The sequence below is a fragment of the Zosterops lateralis genome (genome assembly GCF_965231275.1).
Source record: "Zosterops lateralis genome assembly, chromosome: 25".
NCBI classification, from domain to species: Eukaryota; Metazoa; Chordata; class Aves; order Passeriformes; family Zosteropidae; genus Zosterops; species Zosterops lateralis.
This window is the reverse complement of record NC_139785.1, coordinates 3,735,337-3,755,254: the sequence shown is the minus strand read 5'-3', so window position 1 is coordinate 3,755,254 and position 19,918 is coordinate 3,735,337. Positions and strand designations below refer to the sequence as shown.

The 19,918-nt window shown below is 44.7% G+C and overlaps 1 protein-coding gene across 7 annotated transcripts in view; it reads right to left on the bottom strand.

The window, feature by feature from the left end:
• The window catches only part of GRAMD1B (GRAM domain containing 1B), a 106,688-nt gene extending 87,126 nt beyond the window's left edge, over positions 1 to 19,562 (bottom strand). For 3 of the 7 annotated variants that reach the window (XM_083877953.1, XM_083877954.1, XM_083877952.1), the window contains exons 1-2: positions 10,164 to 10,412; positions 5,732 to 5,809 (exon numbers count right to left, since the gene is read on the bottom strand). Coding sequence is in view for 1 of the 7 variants with exons in the window: in XM_083877949.1 (XP_083734075.1) it covers positions 5,732 to 5,809; positions 19,315 to 19,547 (311 nt within the window). In the remaining 6 variants the exon portion in view is untranslated. Of the gene's footprint in view, positions 1 to 5,731; positions 5,810 to 10,163; positions 10,413 to 19,314 lie in introns of those variants that run through there. The other 4 variants (XM_083877949.1, XM_083877955.1, XM_083877957.1 and 1 more) reach the window with 4 other exon arrangements.
• Between the last annotated feature and the right edge of the window lie 356 nt (positions 19,563 to 19,918).

Genomic DNA, 19,918 nt, shown 5'->3' with positions numbered 1-19,918 from the left:
AGGAGTGAGCTTTGTTCAGACACTCACTGACAGGAACAACTACAACAGAACAGTGTGGGCCTGGTATTTCTGGGCCTGAGAGATTTTAGTCTTTCATCTTTCTTTCGTGTCCTACAGCAACGCATCCATCCCTTTATTATCCCTTTATCATCCCTTTATCATCCATCCCTCCATCCATTCATCATCCATCATGTGGGCCTGATATTTCTGGGTCTGAGAGATTTCAGCCTGCTGGCAGCTGGGAACTTTTTCCCAAGGAAAAATTTCTCAAGAAAGCTTCTTCTCAAAACAATCCTGGCAAACAACTCTCCTTTCTCAGAACAATCTTTCTCCAGGTGGTGTTTTGCTGTTTCTCTGGTTTAACCCATGGGATCGGAGAGGTGTCGTTCCTATTCACCAACCATGTTCAGTCTGGATGGGAACACCTTATAAAAGGTGGTAAGAATTAGAAAATAAAGTCTTTTTTCTGTGCTCTTTGCCTGCTGAAATATTTGGAGTCTTTCATGTCCTACAGCGACGCAAGAGCTGGAGGATCCTTCACCAAACCAGTACAAAACCCCTTGAATTCCCAGTTCAGACCAGTGGGATTTTTCCATTCCTACAGAAAATGAGGAAGAAATGCCCTGCAGGGAGCAGCTGCACCTCAGAAAGAGCTGATGGCTGTGACTGCAGAGGTCTCTGTAAGGACAGCAGCACAGACATTCCAGCTGAAGGAAACCATTCCCAGATCCTTTTCCAGCACTCACAACCTGCTCCAGTCCCAGGGGAGGCTGAGGCAGCACCAGAGTGGCTCAAGAGCAATTTCTGCTGCAGAAGGAGGATCAGCATCTCCCTGTGCCTTCAGCTTCCCTCAGCCAGGGCTGGGACCAGCAAAACTCCAGTTTATTGTGGGCCCAGAGTCTCCAAAATATAAGAGGGGGAGAACCAAAGGAAATACGCTGTAAAAAAAAATAAACTTTCTGTTTCTGCCCTTTGATTTACTGGCTCCACAAATGGGTTTTATCTCACTTATCCCTGCACTGTCTCTCCTCACCTTCACCTGTGCATTTATCCTTTCTCTGCCCACTGGGCATTAACCAAGTCACTATAAATTCAGAGATTTCACCCCATCTCATCCCCAAGATTAAGTGAAGCCTGAAATCTTTGAGATTTCATTCAGAGCAGAAGCAGATTAAAGCCATAACAACCCAAGGAGCTCCTACCTTGAGCCACCCTTTCCACCCCTCAGCTTGGAGTTAAAAATCTCTGTTAAAAAGGTGGGAGAAGATGACATTTATTCCTCACAGGCACCAGCAGCAGCTCCCCCATCTGCTACCTCGACTCTTCAGCACAGGCACAGACATTCTGTGGTCCAGCTGGGATGTCTGACATCGTATTTGAGAGTTTTATTAAGTGGACACACATTTCCACCTCCCAGGAAGCCTTTTGAAATGGGAAACTCCCCTTTTAAACTGGATTTTGGCTGCAAAGAAGCTGAGGGACGTGTTCTGTTATGTGCATTCCCACTTATTATTTGTCTTCTCTGTTGCTTAGACGCACAGGTGGAGTTCTGTGTGTCCAAGATCACTTTTTTACTTCCCCTTGACCAGCACACCAGGTCCCAGAACGTCCCCACGGAAATTCTACACGCAAATACCATTTACAAAACATTTCTGTCACGACAGCAAAGCACATTTGCAATGATTCACAAGGAAAAAGATGTCAGTAAAAAAAAAAAATTCCTGAAGAGCTGCACCCCATCCCACCCCATTTTATCGGAACACCACCTTTGTGTCACAGGGGTGGAAACAAGGGACAAATGCACTCCTAGAACTTTTTTTTTTATTTTTCACAGGCACACTCATGGCATGACTCACACCTCTCTCAGTGGTGCCAGCCCAGCTGAAATGTTCCCAGCACGGAGGAAGGTGGGTTCCTGTGACAGGCAGACAAAGAGGAGTTGCCCACACTCTGCTTTTCCTCAGGGAGCCCTGCACTCATTGCCAGCAGCCATTCATTCTGTCAGCACGACTGGCACAGATAAAATTCCCAAATCCTTTGGGTTTGGGCACATCCAGGAAGATTGGGAGGACAGTTATAAACCCTTAAATGCATCCCACACTGCCCAGCTTAGAAAGGCATCCAAACTCATTTTCAAGTTATGGCAAAAGCATCAGGGCTCAGATCAGGGACCTGTGAGGGCTCAGAAGCCTCCAAACCTTGTCCAGAGCAGTTTTAAAATTTCCCTGTGTGGGATAAAACTCCTGAGGGATCTGAGTGGGTCAGGACCTTCCTGAAAAGTGTCTGTGCTGGATCTCTGCAGGAAAAGGGGCCCAGGGCTTAGTGCCAAAGGGAAAAGGACAGAGGGAGAAAGATACAGAATGTACAAGCCCTATTTATCCCATAAATAATATGGAATTTATCCATTTTCAAACTTTGACCTCCTTTCTGCTCCTCCCACAACTTCCTGGGAAAATTCCACAGAATTTCTTCAACTTGTCTCTGCCGTGAGCTTTTCCCTGATTCCCAGGAAAACTGTCTGGTGAATTTTGATTCACTTCTTGAGAAATCTTCATTAGATTGCTCAGGGCAACAGCAAGACCTGCAGGAGCTGCACAGATGAAGGAATTGAAATGCAGGATATGTCAAAGGCAGAGATGTTAAAGTTAACTGTGCTTCCCCATTTCCTCCATCAGATATCAGCTCTGTGTAAATCATTTGAGTTTACAGCAGTGTAAATGTAAATAATTCTGATTTATTTGGGGTTTTGTGTAAATAGGTTTTTTATTATCTTGTGTAAACTGCCACTTGTTTCCCTCTCCTTCATTTCCAGCTTTGCTTTCCACACTCTCCTCTCTTCAACAGTTTATCTCCACCTTAGGCTGAGTCTAAGGACTGATTTTTCCCCTGCTTCAGTAGCTTAACTTTAAATTAAAACACATTTTTCACCCTTGAACCTTATGGGTGCCTCGGTGCTGTGATAAAGAACAAACCCTTGGATCAAGCAGGGACAGGCACATGAATTTGGGGTTAATTAGGTGAAAATCCAAGGTAATTCATGCATAACTTTTTCTCCTTTCAGTGATTTTGGGGTCTCTCATGTGCACACATCTCACCCAAACCTGTGGCTCCATCCCAGCCTTACCCACCCCAGGAATTATTTTAAAAACCTGTGGCTCCATCCCAGCCTTACCCACCCCAGGAATTATTTTAAAAACCTGTGGCTCCATCCCAGCCTTACCCACCCCAGGAATTATTTTAAGTCAAGCACAAATTTGGACCCTCAACCTCAGCTCTGCCTGGATTTGTACTGACACAGAAATGGTGGTTCAGCATCTCAGACTTAATTCCCCACTTTAATTCCCCGTGAGGTAAAAAAAGAACTCAGATTTCACGAAGTGACTCACCCAGACAATCAGCCCTAAACCCCCACAAAATCCTCCTCCCAGCACATCCCACTCCATTCTGCCTCCCAAAAACACCCATGGAGGACATCACTGTCCCAGGATAATGATGTGGTTCCCTCTCAGCATCCCCCAGGCGTGGCAGAGGCAGAAAAACTCACAGGGATTTGCAGAGGGAGAGTTTTTTCCTCAGGGAGGTGACGCAGGGGTGGCAGATCCTGCTGCAGGACTCGGTGCCAGGGCAGGGCTGCTGGACCATGGCAGCACTTCCCGACCCTCCAGGCAGCAGCAGCTCTCACACCTCCAGGGAAAAGATGCCCAGAGAGCCCCAAACGCAGCCAGAGCTGGGGGAAAACGTTCAGGCTTCTCCTAAAACCTGCAGGAGCTGGAGCGTGGCCCTTGGCGATGCTGAGAAGGGAATTCCACCTTGGGGGAAGGTGCTGCCTGGGAGGATTCCAGCCATCCTCAGCTCTGTGCTCTCCAGTTTTTTTTCATCCCAGAATCAACTCAGCAGCTCTTTGCTCTTGGCTGGGGACAGCTTCTTTCAGCACTTTCCCAGCTGTCCTGAGGCTGGTGCAGCCTGTGCCCTGCTCTGAGCATCTCCTGCTCTCCCTCTGCTCCTGCCCCAGCTCTGGGACACCAGGACAGGCTGCCAAGGCCAGGGGAACCTTCCAGGGCTCCCTGCCCTCCTTCCTGCCCACATCCTACAGCTCTGATGAAATCCTGGGGGGTTTGTGGGGCTTTTAGGGTTTTTTTAAGAGTTTTTTTAACTGATGTACAATAGTCAGTGGATAAGTGTCACCAGAGGACACAAAACAACCACACTCACCCATCAAGGTGAGAAGTGAGAAGAGGAAGAGAAAGTTTATTATGGTTTGGGGTTTAAATAGGAATTTGATTAGGGATTGGGGGATGAGAGTAATATTTCTTTGATTCTAATGCTGATGAGGAGTTAACTTAGAAGTTAACTTAGAATTAATGGAGTTAACTTAGAAGGTAACTTAGAATTAACTTAGAAGTTTATTGATTTGTCCTTCCCCCTGGAAGGAATGGGTAATTTACAAAATATCAGCCTCTGGTTTTGTTATAAGTAGGAGAAAGTTTTAGAAAGTTGAAAATTCAGGGTGATGTATAAGTGACCAGAACTTGCCTTGAAGTTTTTCAAAACAGAAGCTCAGAGCTTCAGATTTGTGCTTGGAGGACTCTTTGTTAAAAACAGTGAAAAAATACCATCCCAAAGCAGAAAAAAAAAAAAAAAAAAAAAAAAAAAAAAAAAAAAAAGTAGAAAAGATAATTTACTATCCCTCACATAGGGATAATTTTAGGATCCACCAAAAGAGAATTAAATTGTAATTAAATTTAGGCAGCAGGAACGTTGCTGGTCCTAAATACAAGAAGCCAGTAGGGTCAGCATTGCTGAGTTGTTCCACAGCCATGGGGAGATGGATAATTGGAGTGAAATATGGAGGAAAAGGTGAGCCACAATTCCCAAGTGCTGAATCCAAGCCAAAAACCCTCGTGGGATATTAATTGGCTCCTTAGGGTCACCCTCAAGTGAATCAATTCCTGCTGTTTCAGGGGCTGGATGGATTTTTTTATTTTCAAGCTGATGGAAAATGCAGATTTTAAATATTACTAAAACCAAGGTAAATCACAAATAATAAAATTTCTTTTTTATGAAAAAAAAAAAAAAAAAAAAGAAAAAAAAAAAAGAAAAGAAATTTTATTTTCCTTACTCTGGGAAGCGCAAGGAAAATAAAGCAGTGATAACTCAGGGCTCACAGTTCATGCCCAGTGCAGGAAAACTCAGCAGGTTCAGGCTCAGAAGTTGAACCTACAAAATGCACCAAACTCCTCCTCACCACGTGGCTCTGAGCAAAGCAACGTTCATAAATCACCCACCAAAATGAAAGGCAAAAAAATCAGTTTTCAACAGCTTTTTGTGCCAATGCTGCAGTTTGAAATGGTCATTAATCAACCCAAATTAAAAGTTTCTTTTGGAATTTCCCAGCAGTTCTGCCCCAGGTGCTGCACACAAGGTCTGGGCTCCAGCACTGCCAAAATATATCAGAAGCGAATAAAACAGCCAAGCTCAGAGGTGTGTTTGCTGAGGACAGGATCCACTCAGGAAATTCCATTTATGAGATTTTAAAATTTAAAAAAAAAAAAAAAAAAAGCTGCATTGTCCCTCTGTCAAGGTGATGAAAAATGCAGCTTTTTAGACATCGATAAGACCAATTTAAATAACTTTTTTTTTTTTTTTTTTTTTTTTTTTTTTTTTTTTTTTTTTTTTTTTGTTAAATGGCTCTGAGAAGCGCAAGGGAAATAAATGAGCAGCTCAGACTCACCTGTCCTCCCGCGTGAAGGGGCTCAGGAACCGCGCGGAGTCATCGTCGTGGCTGCTCTGCTGGCTGCTCTGCTGGCTGCTGCAACACACACAGCACAGTCAGGCCTGGGGCCTCCTCTGCGGCACTCAGATTAAATCCAGATCCCAAAAACAGCTCTGCTTCACCTCCTCTGCAGCACTCAGATTAAATCCAGATTGAGGAAAATAGATCTGTTTGCCCTCCTCTGGAGCACTCAGCTTAAGTCCAGATCAAGAAAACAGCTCTGCTTCACCTCCTCTGGAATGCTCATCTTAAATCCAGATTAGGAAAACAGCTCTGCTTCACCTCCTCTAAAACATTCAGCTTAAATCCAGAGCAGGAAAACAAATCTGCTTCACCCCCTCTAAAACACTCAGCTTAAATTCCAGATCAGGAAAACAGCTCTGCTTCACCTCCTCTGGATCACTCAGCTGAAATCCAGATTTAGGAAAACAGCTCTGCTTCACCTCCTCTGGATCACTCAGCTGAAATCCAGATCAGGGAAACAGCTCTGCTTCACCTCCTCTAAAACACTGAGCTTAAATCCAGATTTAGGAAAACAGCTCTGCTTCACCCCCTCTGGAGTACTCTGCTTAAATCCAGATCACAGAAAATATCTTTGTGACCTTTGGAACACTCAGCTTTAAATCCAGATTGAGGAAAATAGACTTTTGTGACCTCTGGAACACTCATCTCTAAATCCAAATTAAAGAAAACATCCTTGTGACCTCTGGAACACTCAGCTGAAATCCAGATCATAGAAAACATTTTTGTGACCTCTGGAACACTGACCTTAAATCCAGATGGAGGAAAACACAGATAGAGCTGGGGAATCTCCTCTGGAACACTCAGCTTAAATCCAGACTGAGGAAAACAAATTTGTTTGACCTCCTCTGGGACACTCAGCTGAAATCCAGATCACAGAAAACAGATCTGTGTGACCTCCAGAACACTCAGCTTTAAATTCAGAACACAGAAAACATCTTTGTGACCGCTGGAACACTCACCTTAAATCCAGATGGAGGAAAGCACAGATAGAGCTGGGTAACCTCTCCTAATACACTCATTTTTAAATCCAGACTGAGGAAAACAAATCTATTTGACCTCTTTTGGAACACTCAGCCGAAATCCAGATCAAGGAAAACACAGACAGAGCTGTGTGACCTCCTTTGGAACATTCAGCTTTAAATCCAGATTGAAGAAAACGCAGATAGAGCTGGGTAACCTCCTTTAAAACACTCAGCTTAAATCCAGACTGAGGAAAACAGATCTTTGTGACCTCCTTTGGAACACTCATCTTTAAATCCAAATTACAGAAAACAGATCTCTGTGACCTCTAGAACACTCCCTTTAAATCCAGGTGGGGGAAAACACAGACAGAGCTGGGGAACCTCCTCTGGAACACTCATTTTTAAATCCAGACTGAAGAAAAAAAATCTCTGTGACCTCCTTTGGAACACTCAGCTGAAATCCAGATCACAGAAAACATCTTTGTGACCTCTGGAACACTCAGCTGAAATCCAGACTGAGGAAAACAGATCTTTGTGGCCTCTTTCAGAACACTCAGCTTTAAATCCAGATCACAGAAAACATCTTTGTGGCCGCTGGAACACTCACCTTAAATCCAGATGGAGGAAAACACAGACAGAGCTGGGTAACCTCTCCTAATACACTCATTTTTAAATCCAGACTGAGGAAAACAAATCTATTTGACCTCTTTTGGAACACTCAGCTGAAATCCAGATTGAGGAAAACACAGATAGAGCTGGGTAACCTCCTCTAAAACACTCATCTTAAATCTAGACTGAAGAAAACAGATCTTTGTGACCTCCTTTGGAACACTCATCTTTAAATCCAAATTACAGAAAACAGATCTCTGTGACCTCTGGAACACTCCCCTTAAATCCAGGTGGAGGAAAACACAGACAGAGCTGGGTAACCTCCTCTGGAACACTCATTTTTAAATCCAGACTGAGGAAAACAAATCTGTGTGATCTCCTTTGGAACACTCAGCTGAAATCCAGATCGAGGAAAACACAGACAGAGCTGTGTGACCTCCTTTGGAACATTCAGCTTTAAATCCAGATTGAGGAAAACACAGATAGAGCTGGGTAACCTCCTCTGGAACACTCATCTTAAATCCAGATGGAGGAAAACAGATCTTTGTGGCTTCCTTTGGAACACTCAGCTGAAATCCAGATCACAGAAAACATCTTTGTGACCTCTGGAACACTCAGTTTGAATTCAGGTGGAAGAAAACACAGCCAGAGCTGGGTGACTCCTCTGGAACACTCATTTTTAAACCCAGATGGAGGAGAACACAAGGTTCACACTCCATTTGGGGTGGAAGAGAGGAAACGACAGGAGGCATTAAGTTTATATCTGATCCACAACCAGCACAGGGGTTTGGAGTCTTTTTAATTTCACTTGGTGACAATTCCCTGAGAACTTTCTGTAATATAAAAGTGACCTTGCATCTCATAATTCCTTACAGCCAAACATTCCAACAGGGAGCTGCTGAGTGTTTATACCCACCCCAGTCCCAGGCAGAGGCAGAAAAAGAGCATTAAAAACCAACTTTTGAAATTCAGCGCTGAATTTCTGGTGAGATTTGCCAGCTGAGCCCACCAGATGTCACTGTCCCCCCTGCAATGGGTGTTTTGTGGGAGATAATTGCATTTCTCCTGCAGAGTTCACCTCAATCCCCCTCTGGCAGCTCCAGGGGCTGCTCAGGGTTCCTGGTGCAGCTTCATTTCCCTGCAGCAGCTCCTGCTGAGCCTGGGAGGGATTTAATCTGGCTCTGAAATCATCCAGGTGCAAACCAGCAGCACAAACTGGTCTGGGAACTCCTGTTGGAACTGAGAATTTCAGATTTCTGTGCTCACAGGCACTGACCCCCAAGCAAACACTGCATTGACCTGAGCCCGTGGAAAAGGCTCCCAAAATTGAGTGACAGCACTGGGATTGTGGGTGTGGGGTTTGGATAGAAGTGTGTGATAGCACAGGGTGGAAAACTGGAGTTTAAGGGTTTAGAATACAGTAATACATACATAATATAATATATAGAATATACAGTAATATATAGAATATAGTAATATATATATAAAGTGACATGGAAGTTTTAGGGCAGAGGCTGAGTCCTTTTTTTTTCTCCTTCTTTTGCACCTTCTCCTTCATGGGTCTGGGTGGTGTTTCGTAATTGGAGAGAAAAATCCTCATTGCAGGCCATGGGTGGTTGGTTATTGGGTTAAAAGTAAAAATAATTTAGGTGTCATCTCATAATTGGACAGTTTGTGCTTAAAAGGCCTTGTAGAGACAGAAATAGGGGCCATTTTTACTTTGTTATCAGCAGTGCTGTAGCATTCACAGTTTGTGAGACTGTAACAAAGATAAGAATTAATAAACATCTAAGTCTGAACAAGAAACACCGTCTGGTGCATTGAATCCCAACTCTGGCAGAAAAAGAAGATTAAATGCAACAAACTCAGACCAGGATAAATTTCTCTGTTGGGAAGGATCTAAATCTTTAAATCAAACCAGTTTAAGTGTGTTATCACCTGCTGCAGTCACAGCTCTGCTGCACTGGACACATCACATCGTGCAGAGGCACAGAAATGCAAATATGGGATAAAAAAAACCTCCATCAAATTACATCTTTTTTATTCTAAAGAGCAAATTTTTATCCAGTGACATCTATTTTGGAGGAAACAGCACCCAAACTGCAAATAGCACATTTCCATGCAGTGGACTCAAGAATTAAAATAAAAAGATGGGTTTTCCCTTCTCCCTCCTGGTAAGAGTTTTTGGCCAAAAAATTTGCATTTTTCTGCAAAGAATAAAAACTAATGAATCTTAATTCCAGTCCATATTTTCCTGAACCACCTTCATTTTGACCAGCCTTGGGGACACCTCCAGCACTGGGGTGACACCCCCTGGCACTGTCCCCCATCTCTGCCCCTCCAGAGCTCGAGACAGAACATTGTCACTGTCATCAGAGAGAGCAGAGCAGGCTGGAGCCTCCAGAGAAGGGAATTAGTGATCAATAGTCATAAAAATCCTGGAAAAACCATCACAGGGATCAGCCTTTGGGGCTGACAGGAAACTGCAAAACTCTTGCAATAAGGGAGGAAGAATTCTGTACAGAAGAATTCTGTATTGGCCCCAAATTGGGTAAGAATAACACATTCCTGAAAGCAAATAAACCTTTTTTTTTTGCACTTCAGAGCTGAATTGTGGCCCAGTGAACTGGGAAAGAGCACAGAGGAAACCACATTTCCCCTCCTCTGCCAAAGGAATCTCCCCTTTTTGATCAGAGCAAGCAGTGCAGGGATTATTTCTATAATTTCTTGTTTCTGCAATAGAAAACCTTCCCCCCAGATTTCCCCATTTTGGTTCAGATGGAGCCCAAACTTACCCAAGGAGAATTGCCAGTCTCTCCCAGGCCAGCAATGCTGGGAACTCCAAACATCAAAATGAACAGCCAAAATGAACCTTAGACCTCTTCCCGCTCACCCACCCAATAAAGTTCACATTCCGAATAGGGGGGAGTTTAAAATTTAACAGAACCCAGGGCTGGCAGCTCATTGAAATACAACACCTCAGCTCCAGACTGGGAGCAATTAAACACTCAGAGAGAAAAAAAAATAAATCACTTTTAACCCACCTGCCCCTTCAGCATGAGCTGCTCACCAGAGAAGTGATTTGCATAAAAATTTGGGAGCTTTTCACAAGCAAAAATAAAATTATTTCAACTTTCTGGTTATTAGGCAGTGAAGCAGTTAAATTGCTCAGTAAAATGCTCAGAGTGGTTGAAATGCAAAATCTGCTGGTTTATGGTTGTTTTTTTTTTTTTTTTTTTTTTCAGTCCATTTGAGGATAACCTGCTATTAAGTGTTCCTTTGGTGTAATGACAATTCGTGTAATGACAATTTAAAATGTGGCAGAATGAAAGGAGATGAAGAAAAAAAGTGGGATTTGTGCTGAGGAAAAACACAGAAAAGAAATGTTCAGACAGGATTTTGTATCCACAGGGAAGGTCAAAAAGCTGGATAAAGCTCTGAGGGAATCAGCAAAACAAGCTCAGCAGAGAGAAACTTGGATTTGGACAAGGTTTAAATCTCCAGGTGCACAAGCCCAGGGTGCCCCTGTTGTTCCTGTAATTTCTAAAACAATAAAAAATAATTCAAGGTTTGTGCCCTTGTGGTTTTTCCTCAATTCTCATGCAAACTCATTAGTTATTGCTTTAGAAAATTCCTCAGCACAGATTAACCAGGCCTTTTAACAATTAAATCTTTGAAGCCTCAGCTTCCAGCACTCCTCCACAAGCAATTTACCCAGGTAACCCAAGCACAAAAAAACCCATTTTTCCACTGACTAAACCCAGGTGTTCTCATCCCACACGATTTCTTTGAAGCAAAATCGAATTTGCTGTTGTTGCCTTCAATATTTCAATATTTCTCTTGCACTGGGGAAGTTAGGAGCTATAAACTGTATTTTGTACTATTATTATTTATGAAAAGAGACAGAAAAGTCTCATTTTATTCAGGGAAGGATAAGGCAGAGGCAGGATCTCTGATTTTATGCATGAACAGCCTTTCAGAGCTCCAGCAGGAGATATTTATCAGCATTTCACAAAGTTCAGGTCAATTTTTGCACACCAAGAACCTTCTGGAACTCCTGAGCCCTCCAGGTGTGGGTGATGAACCCATTGTGCTTTTAAATCTCCAGGTGTGTCTGGAAAAATTTTAATCCAAGGATATTTTATTTATTTTTTTTTTCCAAAGTTGAGGATGAATGGGATAAGGAAATAAATAAAACTGTGTCCTGGGAAATGGGATCAGTTCAGGAGTTTGGAGAATTAGCCAAAAAAAAAAATAAAAAATCACAGGTATTAGTGAGAATTCCAGGTCTGAACTCAGGTGAGTATTTTATATTCACTTTGTTTAATTAACCCCTTTATTCATAAGGCTTTGGGTTCAGTATTACCTGTTTCAAAAAAAAAAAAAAAAAAAAAAAAAAAAAAAAGGAATAATTGACAATTGGCAATTCTTCAGTTGTTTTCAACAACTTTGGCAACAGTTTTAAACCAAAATCCGCCAAAATATTCACAGCACATGAAGATTTTCACCATCACCTTTGGGAACTGAAGGATATATGGGTTAAAATCAAACACATCAAAGTTCCAGTTAAAACATCAACACCAACCCCTCCCTGAGCCCTTTCACCAACATCTCATTCACCAACCACCAGCAGAGCCTCGAGCTGGGAGCAGAAACCCCTGAGCTGAGAAAAACAGGAATTAATTGTTCAATTCCATGAGGAATTAATTGCTGAATTCCATCAGCAGGATCTCAGATGGCAAATATTTGCTGACCAGATAAGATCCGACAGTATTTCAGTCCCAGGATGTTTGTAAATCACTCCAATTTTGATACTCTGGGGGTGATTGGCTGCCCTAAACCACACAAATACTGCAAGGCAAATATTTGGACAGAAAACCACAAAGGCAGTGAGATTCAGCCAAAAAAAAATAAATAAATTAAAGAAAAGCCAAGGTTGGTGGAATCCACAGTCACTTGGCACAGAATACCAGAAACAAATGGCACAAAAAAAAAAAAAAATAAAAATAAAAAATCTGCAGTGGCAGCAAACAGCACATCAGCACTCCCAGGAGATAGGTGTGCACAGCTGAAAAAGAAAAATAAATCACTTTTTTGGGAGCACTTTAGGCCTCAATTGAACCTGCAGGTTCAAAAAGGAAAAAGTTACATTAATAGTGAGTTACCACTACACTGTTATTTGAGTGTTTTCAAACTTCAGATTAGAACAGACACCACACAGAGGGAAGTTTGTGCTCAGGGGTTTTCCCAAAGCCACCTAAAGCAGAGAAGAACAGCTGGTTCCCAAACACTTGTCCTCCAAAAAATCCTCAATTAACCATCTCCAGCCACCAGCAAAAATAGCTGAAAAAAAAAAAAAAAAACCAAAAAAAACAAACCCACAAAAAAACCCACAAAAAAACCCCCCACCATAAATAAATAAATCAATCAATCACTTTTTTGAGAGCACTTTAGGCCTCAATTGAACCTGCAGGTTCAAAAAGGAAAAAGTTACATTAATACTGAGTTGCCACCACGTTGTTATTATCTTCAGATTAGAATAGACACCACAGAGGGAAGTTTGTGCTCAGGGGTTTTCCCAAGAAGAACAGCTGGTTCCCAAACACTTGTCTTCCCCAAAATCCTCAATTAACCAGTTCCAACTACAAGCAAAAACAGGGGGGAAACAAAAGCATTTGTGTCTTCCATAGTGGAACCCAGTGGGGCCGTCACTTCTTTAAAATTGTAAAATTGTTCTTTACACAAAGAGGATTTTAACAGGGATTTTAACAGAACTGAGCGAGCCCAGCTCACACCCAACTTCCCAATTCTCAGAGAGGAGCAGCCCCATTTCCTCCCCTCTCTGACACACAGCTGGAACATGGAAGTTCAAAAAAAAAAAAAAAAAAAAAAAAAAAAAAAAAAAAAAAAAAAATTAAAACCTGCAAAATTTAGAGCGGCTTCTCAGAACAGAGAGACCAAAACCTTCCCCAGGGCTGGAGCAGCTCCCTCCTCACCACCAAACACCTCCACCATATTCCTAAAGCCTTCCATCACTTTTCCATAATGGAAGAGGCTCTAGAACCTTAATTTTGCAGCATTTTGGGTTTTTTTACATTTCATAATCAGTAGTTTCTTAGGAGAAAAATAAAAAAAAATAAATCACATCATTCAGGTTTTTTTTTTTCCTCTAGAAAACACCACAATATTTTTCACACACATCAAAGCCAGAGGAAGGGGAATGACCAATAATTTATTCCCAGAAATGCTCAGAGTGAATTCCAATTTAATTAAGGCAAATAAAAGCATTATGGGCTACTAGAAATGAAAGGCTCATTTGATTTTACAAGCCAATTCAAAATAGCTGAGCCACCAATTTGTAAATAATATTTTTAGCTCAATTTCCAACCAAATCAGCAGTTCACTGTTAACTGATTTATAGCACTAGAGAGATTTTTTTTAAGGAAAAAAATGAGAATTTTTACCTCAGAACAAGAAGGGAAACAGCCTCAGAGCCCAGTGCTGAGCAGTGCTGGAGTCTCCCCTCATTTTTCCCTCACTTTGAGATAAGTTATCAAGATTTCATCTGAAAAAACTCCACATTTACGTGGCTGGCAGCCCAAGGAACCTCCAGCCCCTCAGCACAGGCACTGCCCTGAGCTGGGATGGAATTCTCCTCATAATAAACTTCATTTTTAATTTGTTAGAGGTGTTTTAGGACTTAGACAAGCCTTTCCTTTTGGATGAATCCACAGTGAATATCAGATTTTCCAGCAGAAAACCAACCTGAGCGAATTCCTCTGCAGAAGTGTCAAGAGCTGCTGCACCAAGAACAAAACCCACAAGTTTGTGCATCTTCTGCAGCACCAACATTTCACCCTTAACCAGCCCTGATCTTGGCCAAGAGGGAGAGCTGTCCTTAAATTGAAGCCTGAATTACCTACTCAGCAAAAAATCACACTCAGGTCCTGAAATTACAAGCAAGGGTGGCTTGGAGAGGTAAATAATGAATTAATGTGTGTTTTGTGCCCACATCAATAATGCAGGAAGGCTCCAGGCACAGCAAAACACCACCAGCTTGGCCCTGAAGACAGAGACATCATTATGTTTTAATAAAAAACACAAAATTTGATCACCTATGTGCAGAGTTCATAGTTTATAAAGGTAAATAACTTAATTGCCTGGCTGGTAAATGATGGGTGAGGGGTGGAGGAGGAGCTGTCTGCATCCCTGCCCTGGGTTGTGCTGCAGGATGTGCACACAGTATTTATCCCATCCCCATCCCCATGAGCTGTTGGAACCAGGTGGGGCAGTGTTTTCCCAGGCCCCTCCTTTGGGCTCTTCTGCTCATGGCCCATCAATGCCTTGCCCAGGACTCACAGGGAACTCCCTCCAGGAGCTCTCTCTGTTTAATGGGCCATCAAGGAGCCACTGCACGACTCCTCATCCCATTGGGAGATGCTCCCAATGCCCAGGGGGAGGAGCCAAGCATTCCCACCTGGAGAGAATCTGGGATTTGGGACAGGACAAGCAGCCCTGAGCCACTGGATTCCCAGAGGAGCAGAGCTCCCAGACCTTTCTGTGGGATCACTGCTTCAGGAAGAGCCCCTCACCTGGACTGCTCCCACCACCCTGCTCAGGGTGTGTTCTGACTCTGGCAGTGCTCCTTTGTGTTATTGCATTGATTTTATTTTATTTTTACCTTTTTTCCTTTTTTCTTATTAAATTATATCTCTGACTTGGAGCCTCTCATTCGTTTTGCTTTCAAACCACAACAATCTCTCATAAAAATAATCCTATTTATCATCTGCAGAGCAACCTTGAAGTTTGGATTGTGGCTCTTTGAGCGAGGACACATCACAGGGACAGTCCTGCCCCCCAGGAATCACCTTCACCTTGAACAAAGCAGTGTCAGGGGCAGGAAAGGCTCTCTCAGCTGGTTTAATGGGAGGAAAAGAACAGCCTCCCCCCTGCTCTATCAGCTTTTAGAGACCCAGCAGGTCAACAAAGCCCACAATTATCCCCCGGCTGTTAAAAACTAACCAGCACCTCGGTGTTTCCGGGTGAGGAAAGCAGACCTGGAGCGTTAGAGACAGAGCTGGGAGGGCTGAAAGCTTTTTGTTTATTCACTTGGATGGTTGGTGTGTGTTAATGGTCACAGAGCTCCTGCTCGGGGCCGTGGGAGCACTGAGCTCTCTGCCAGCTTTCCTGGGAAAACCCTGCCCCAAACAGGTACCTGGACATGGAATGGGGCCAAAAAATGGAATTGCAGCATCTTGATGGTGATTCAGCCAGAGAAATTGGGTGGTTGGCCACGGAACAGGGATAAAAGTTAAAATTTGGAATTCCAGCAGCTCGATGGCAACTCAGCCAGAGAAACTGAGTGGTTGGCCATGGAACAGGGATAAAAGTTAAAATTTGGAATTCCAGTAGATTGATGGAGATTCAACCAGAGAAATTGAGTGATTGGCCACGGAATAAAAGTTAGATATTTGAAGTTTGAAAAGGATGAAAGTTAGAATTTGGAATTCCAGCAGCTTGATGGCAACTAAGACAGAGAAATTGAGTGATCAGCCACGGAACGGGGATAAAAGTTAGAATTCGGAATTCCAGTAGCTTGATGGTGACTCAGCCAGAGAAATTGGGTGGTTGGCTATGGAATGGGGATAAAAGTTAAAATTTGGAATTCCAGCAGCTTGATGGAGATTCAGCCAGAGAAATTGAGTGATTGGACATGGAATAAAAGTTAGATATTTGAAATTTGAAAAGGATAAAAGTTAGAATTTGAAATTGCATCAGCTTGATGGTGACTCAGCCAGAGAAATTGAGTGATTGGCCATGGAATAAAAGTTAGATATTTGAAATTTGAAAAGGATAAAAGTTAGAATTTGGAATTCCAGTAGCTTGATGGTGATTCGACCAGAGAAACTGAGTGATTGGCCACTGAATAGGGAAAAAAATTAAAATTTGAAATTTTAAGTAGCAGCCTGATGGCGACTCAGCCAGAGAAATTGGGTGGTTGGCCATGGAATGGTGATAAAAGTTAAAATCTGAAATTCCAGCACAATGAGGTCAAAGTGGCACCTTGTGTAGCCAACCTTTTGCCTTCTGTAACAAGTGTATATATGTATAAAGTCAAAAACATTAAAATAAAACTTTCCTGCCAAACCTTCTGCTGTCTGCCTCATCCTTTGTGTGTCCAAAATAACAACAGACCCCTGCACAGGGTGGCACACCTTGGGAATCCCAGTGACACCATCACTGTCTGGATCTCAAGGGAATGAATTAAATGAAAGTTTGGTGGATGAGCTGCTGCACAAACCCCTCCAGCCTCCAGCACGGCTGTCCCTGCTGCACAAACCCCTCCAGCATGGCTGTCCCTGCTGCACAAACCCCTCCAGCACGGCTGTCCCTGTCACCCTCAGACAAACGGGTGGCACCGAGGTGACATTAGGAGCATCTGTCACCAATGGCACAGCAGGACAGAGCAGGTGCTCTCTGGCCCTGCTAAAGCAGCAGCAGCAGCAAACAGGCAATAGTTGTTCTATAACAAAACAGCTTCTTTGTCCTAAAAAAGTCCCATTTCATTCAGGGCACTGCAAATTTACCCCACGTCTCTTTCAAATTAATGCCACAAACCCCTCAGGGTTCATCACCCTTCCCATGGCCAGCCCCCCACAGGTTCTGCTTCCCCTGTGCTGTTTCCTGCTGAGGTGTGAGAGCCTGGGGTGATCTCTGCACTCTGCCAGCCCACAGTGACCACCAAACTGGGCTTTTCCATCCGGGCCAGGGAGGGGAAAATTCCCTCTGAAAGCACCGTGTCTCCCGTGGCAGAAAGGGCAGGTCTGGAGCCTGTTGCACGTGAAGGAAGGAGGTGCCAGGCTGGTTTTGGGGTGCTGATACCACCTAAACTGTTCACCACCTCACCTTTTTCCAGGCACTGATTAGGGAACATCCCCAAAAACTCCCTTGGGGATGAATAAGCAGGAAGTTGTCAGCATGGCCGTGTAAATAATACATGTACAAGGAAACTCAGTTATTTCTTCCTCCTTCACACCAAAAGAAACGTGTCCTGGCCTGCCCGAAACTCACTCACCATCAATAAATCCAAATTTAGCCCTTCAGCTGAAGGATTGGATCCTTCATCCTCCGAACTTGAGACCATAACTTCAATATTCTGACACCTCACCACGTGCCTCACGCATCATCTTTCCCATTTTGTGTGCTCTGCCTCAATCCCTACTGACACCACCACTGCCACATGAAAATCACAAATATTCCCCAAGCCAAGAGATGTTTTTTTTCAGTGCTGAGAGGGACTATCAGATCCTCAGTGCCATGAATTAATTGATGAATGCTCTTTAAAAATTAATAAGCTGCCAGGCTGACCTTGCTGAAGGGACCCGATGAAAAGAGAAATTATCACATAATCAGAGTGGACATTCAAAGCTCTGCCCTGTAAACACTCAGAGCAGCACAGCAGGCAGTGAGTCAGCGTGGTTTGTGCAGAAATGCTGAGGGTTTCTCTTTTTCTGGGAGTGCAGCACATTCTTTAAGCACAACCCCACGGAGCAGCTGCAAACAGGGGGAAGAAAAGTTGGCCCACACTAAGGCCAAGGAGTTTATTTATAAAGTTGTAATTTCTGGGAGAAATCTTTAACATGTCTTGTGTATTTGGGGCCTTCAGGAAAGGCAGATTGTCAAAGGAAGGGTTAATTCCTCTGCCTGTGGGGTGCCCTGCAGAGGGTTATTACACAAGGTGCAGCTTTATCTCCTGTGTGGCCACACAACACAATGGCCAGGAATTAATTCCCTGTGTTGACAAGCTCCTGGAGGCCTTTGGGAATGATTTGTGTCCTTTCCAGCCAGAGGACTGTGTGACTTTCAGGTCTGGACAACAGCCAAGGGCTGAGCCTTGACACACAGACCCACTGGTTTCTCTCTCCTGTCCTCTCTTTGTCCCAGCACTGAGCTAGGGACATCAAGGGAAGTCTCAGTGGCAGGAATGAGCATCACCACAAAACCCGGCAGAGCTTTGGCATCATCATCATCATCACACACAGGTAATGCCAGCAGAGAGGTCACTGCTCTCGCTCAGTGTGAAGTTAAATCTGCTCTGTGTCACCTGCAGGGCCACCAGCAAGGTCAGAGCCTTGTCCTGGTGTTCCCAGAGAGCTCCCAGGCCTTTTGCTCTGCCACTAGAACATCCATGACACATCCCAGCCAACAGGCGAGGACAAATTCCGGGGAGAGGCACATCCAGGGGAGCACTGGACTCTTACTTTGGACAGCATCACCTCGGGGTGGAGCAGGGGAGGGAGCAGAGGAGGGCCACCAGCAAGGTCAGAGCCTTGTCCCTTTATTCCTAGAGAGCTCCCAGGCCTTTTGCTCTGCCTCCAGCACATCCAACCAACACCATGACACATCCCAGCCAACAGGCAAGGAGGGCAAAATCTGGAAAGAGGCGCATCCAGGGGAGCACCAAACCCTTCCAGCTCACTTTGGACAGCATCACCTCAGGGTGGAGCAGGGAGGGAGCAGAGGAGGGCCACCAGCAAGGTCAGAGCCTTGCCTTGGTGTTCCCAGGCCTTTTGCTCTGCCACCAGCACATCCAACCAACACCATGACACATCCCAGCCAAGAGGCGAGGACAAAATCTGGAAAGAGGCACATCCAAGGGAGCACCAAACCCTTCCAGCTTACTTTGGACAGCATCACCTCAGGGTGGAGCAGGGAGGGAGCAGAGGAGGGCCAACAGCAAGGACAAGAGCCTTGCCCTGATGTTCCCAGAGAGCTCCCAGGCCTTTTGCTCTGCCTCCAGCACATCCAACCAACACTATGACACATCCCGGCCAACAGGCGAGGACAAAATCTGGAAAGAGGCGCATCCAGGGGAGCACCAGACCCTTCCAGCTCACTTTGGACAGCATCACCTCAGGATGGAGCAGGGAGGGAGCACAGACCTACCTGCTCTCACTGCACTCCTTCTTCTCTCGGACGCGCAGCCACTTGCGCAGGAGGAAGCGCTTGCGGCGGGGGGAGGCACTGGGAGTGGAGCAGTTGGACCAGGGGGTGTCCTCGTCACTGGAGGGGGTGATCTCAATGGAGGGGAGCTGCAGGTATTCCTTGCTGGAGGAAGGAGACTCCTGGAAGGTGCCGGCCTCCAGGCTCTGCTCCTGCACGTTCTTCATCCGCCTCATCTTGAAGCGTTTCCTGCGCAGGGTCGGGGTGGAGGAGCTGGACCAGCCGCCCTCCAGCACCTGCTGCTGGGGCACCCGCAGCGCCGGGAGCCGCAGGGTCTCTGTCATGTTGGCAGCTGGATCAGGCCGCCCTTTCCTCCCTGGCGCTCCCACCCCCGGGGCACTTGTGGCTGTGAGGCGGGTGTAGAGCACAGCACACCGCAAAGCCACGGCTCGCCTTCCTCCTCCTCCTCCTCCTCCTCCTCCTCCTCCCTCCGCCCGCCCTGTCAGGCAGGAAACCTCATGTTCTTCACGTGCTCTGGTGGAGCGCCCCGCTCATGGGGAGGGAGGGGAGGGAGGGGAGGGCACGGCCGGGACACCCGCAAAGGGAA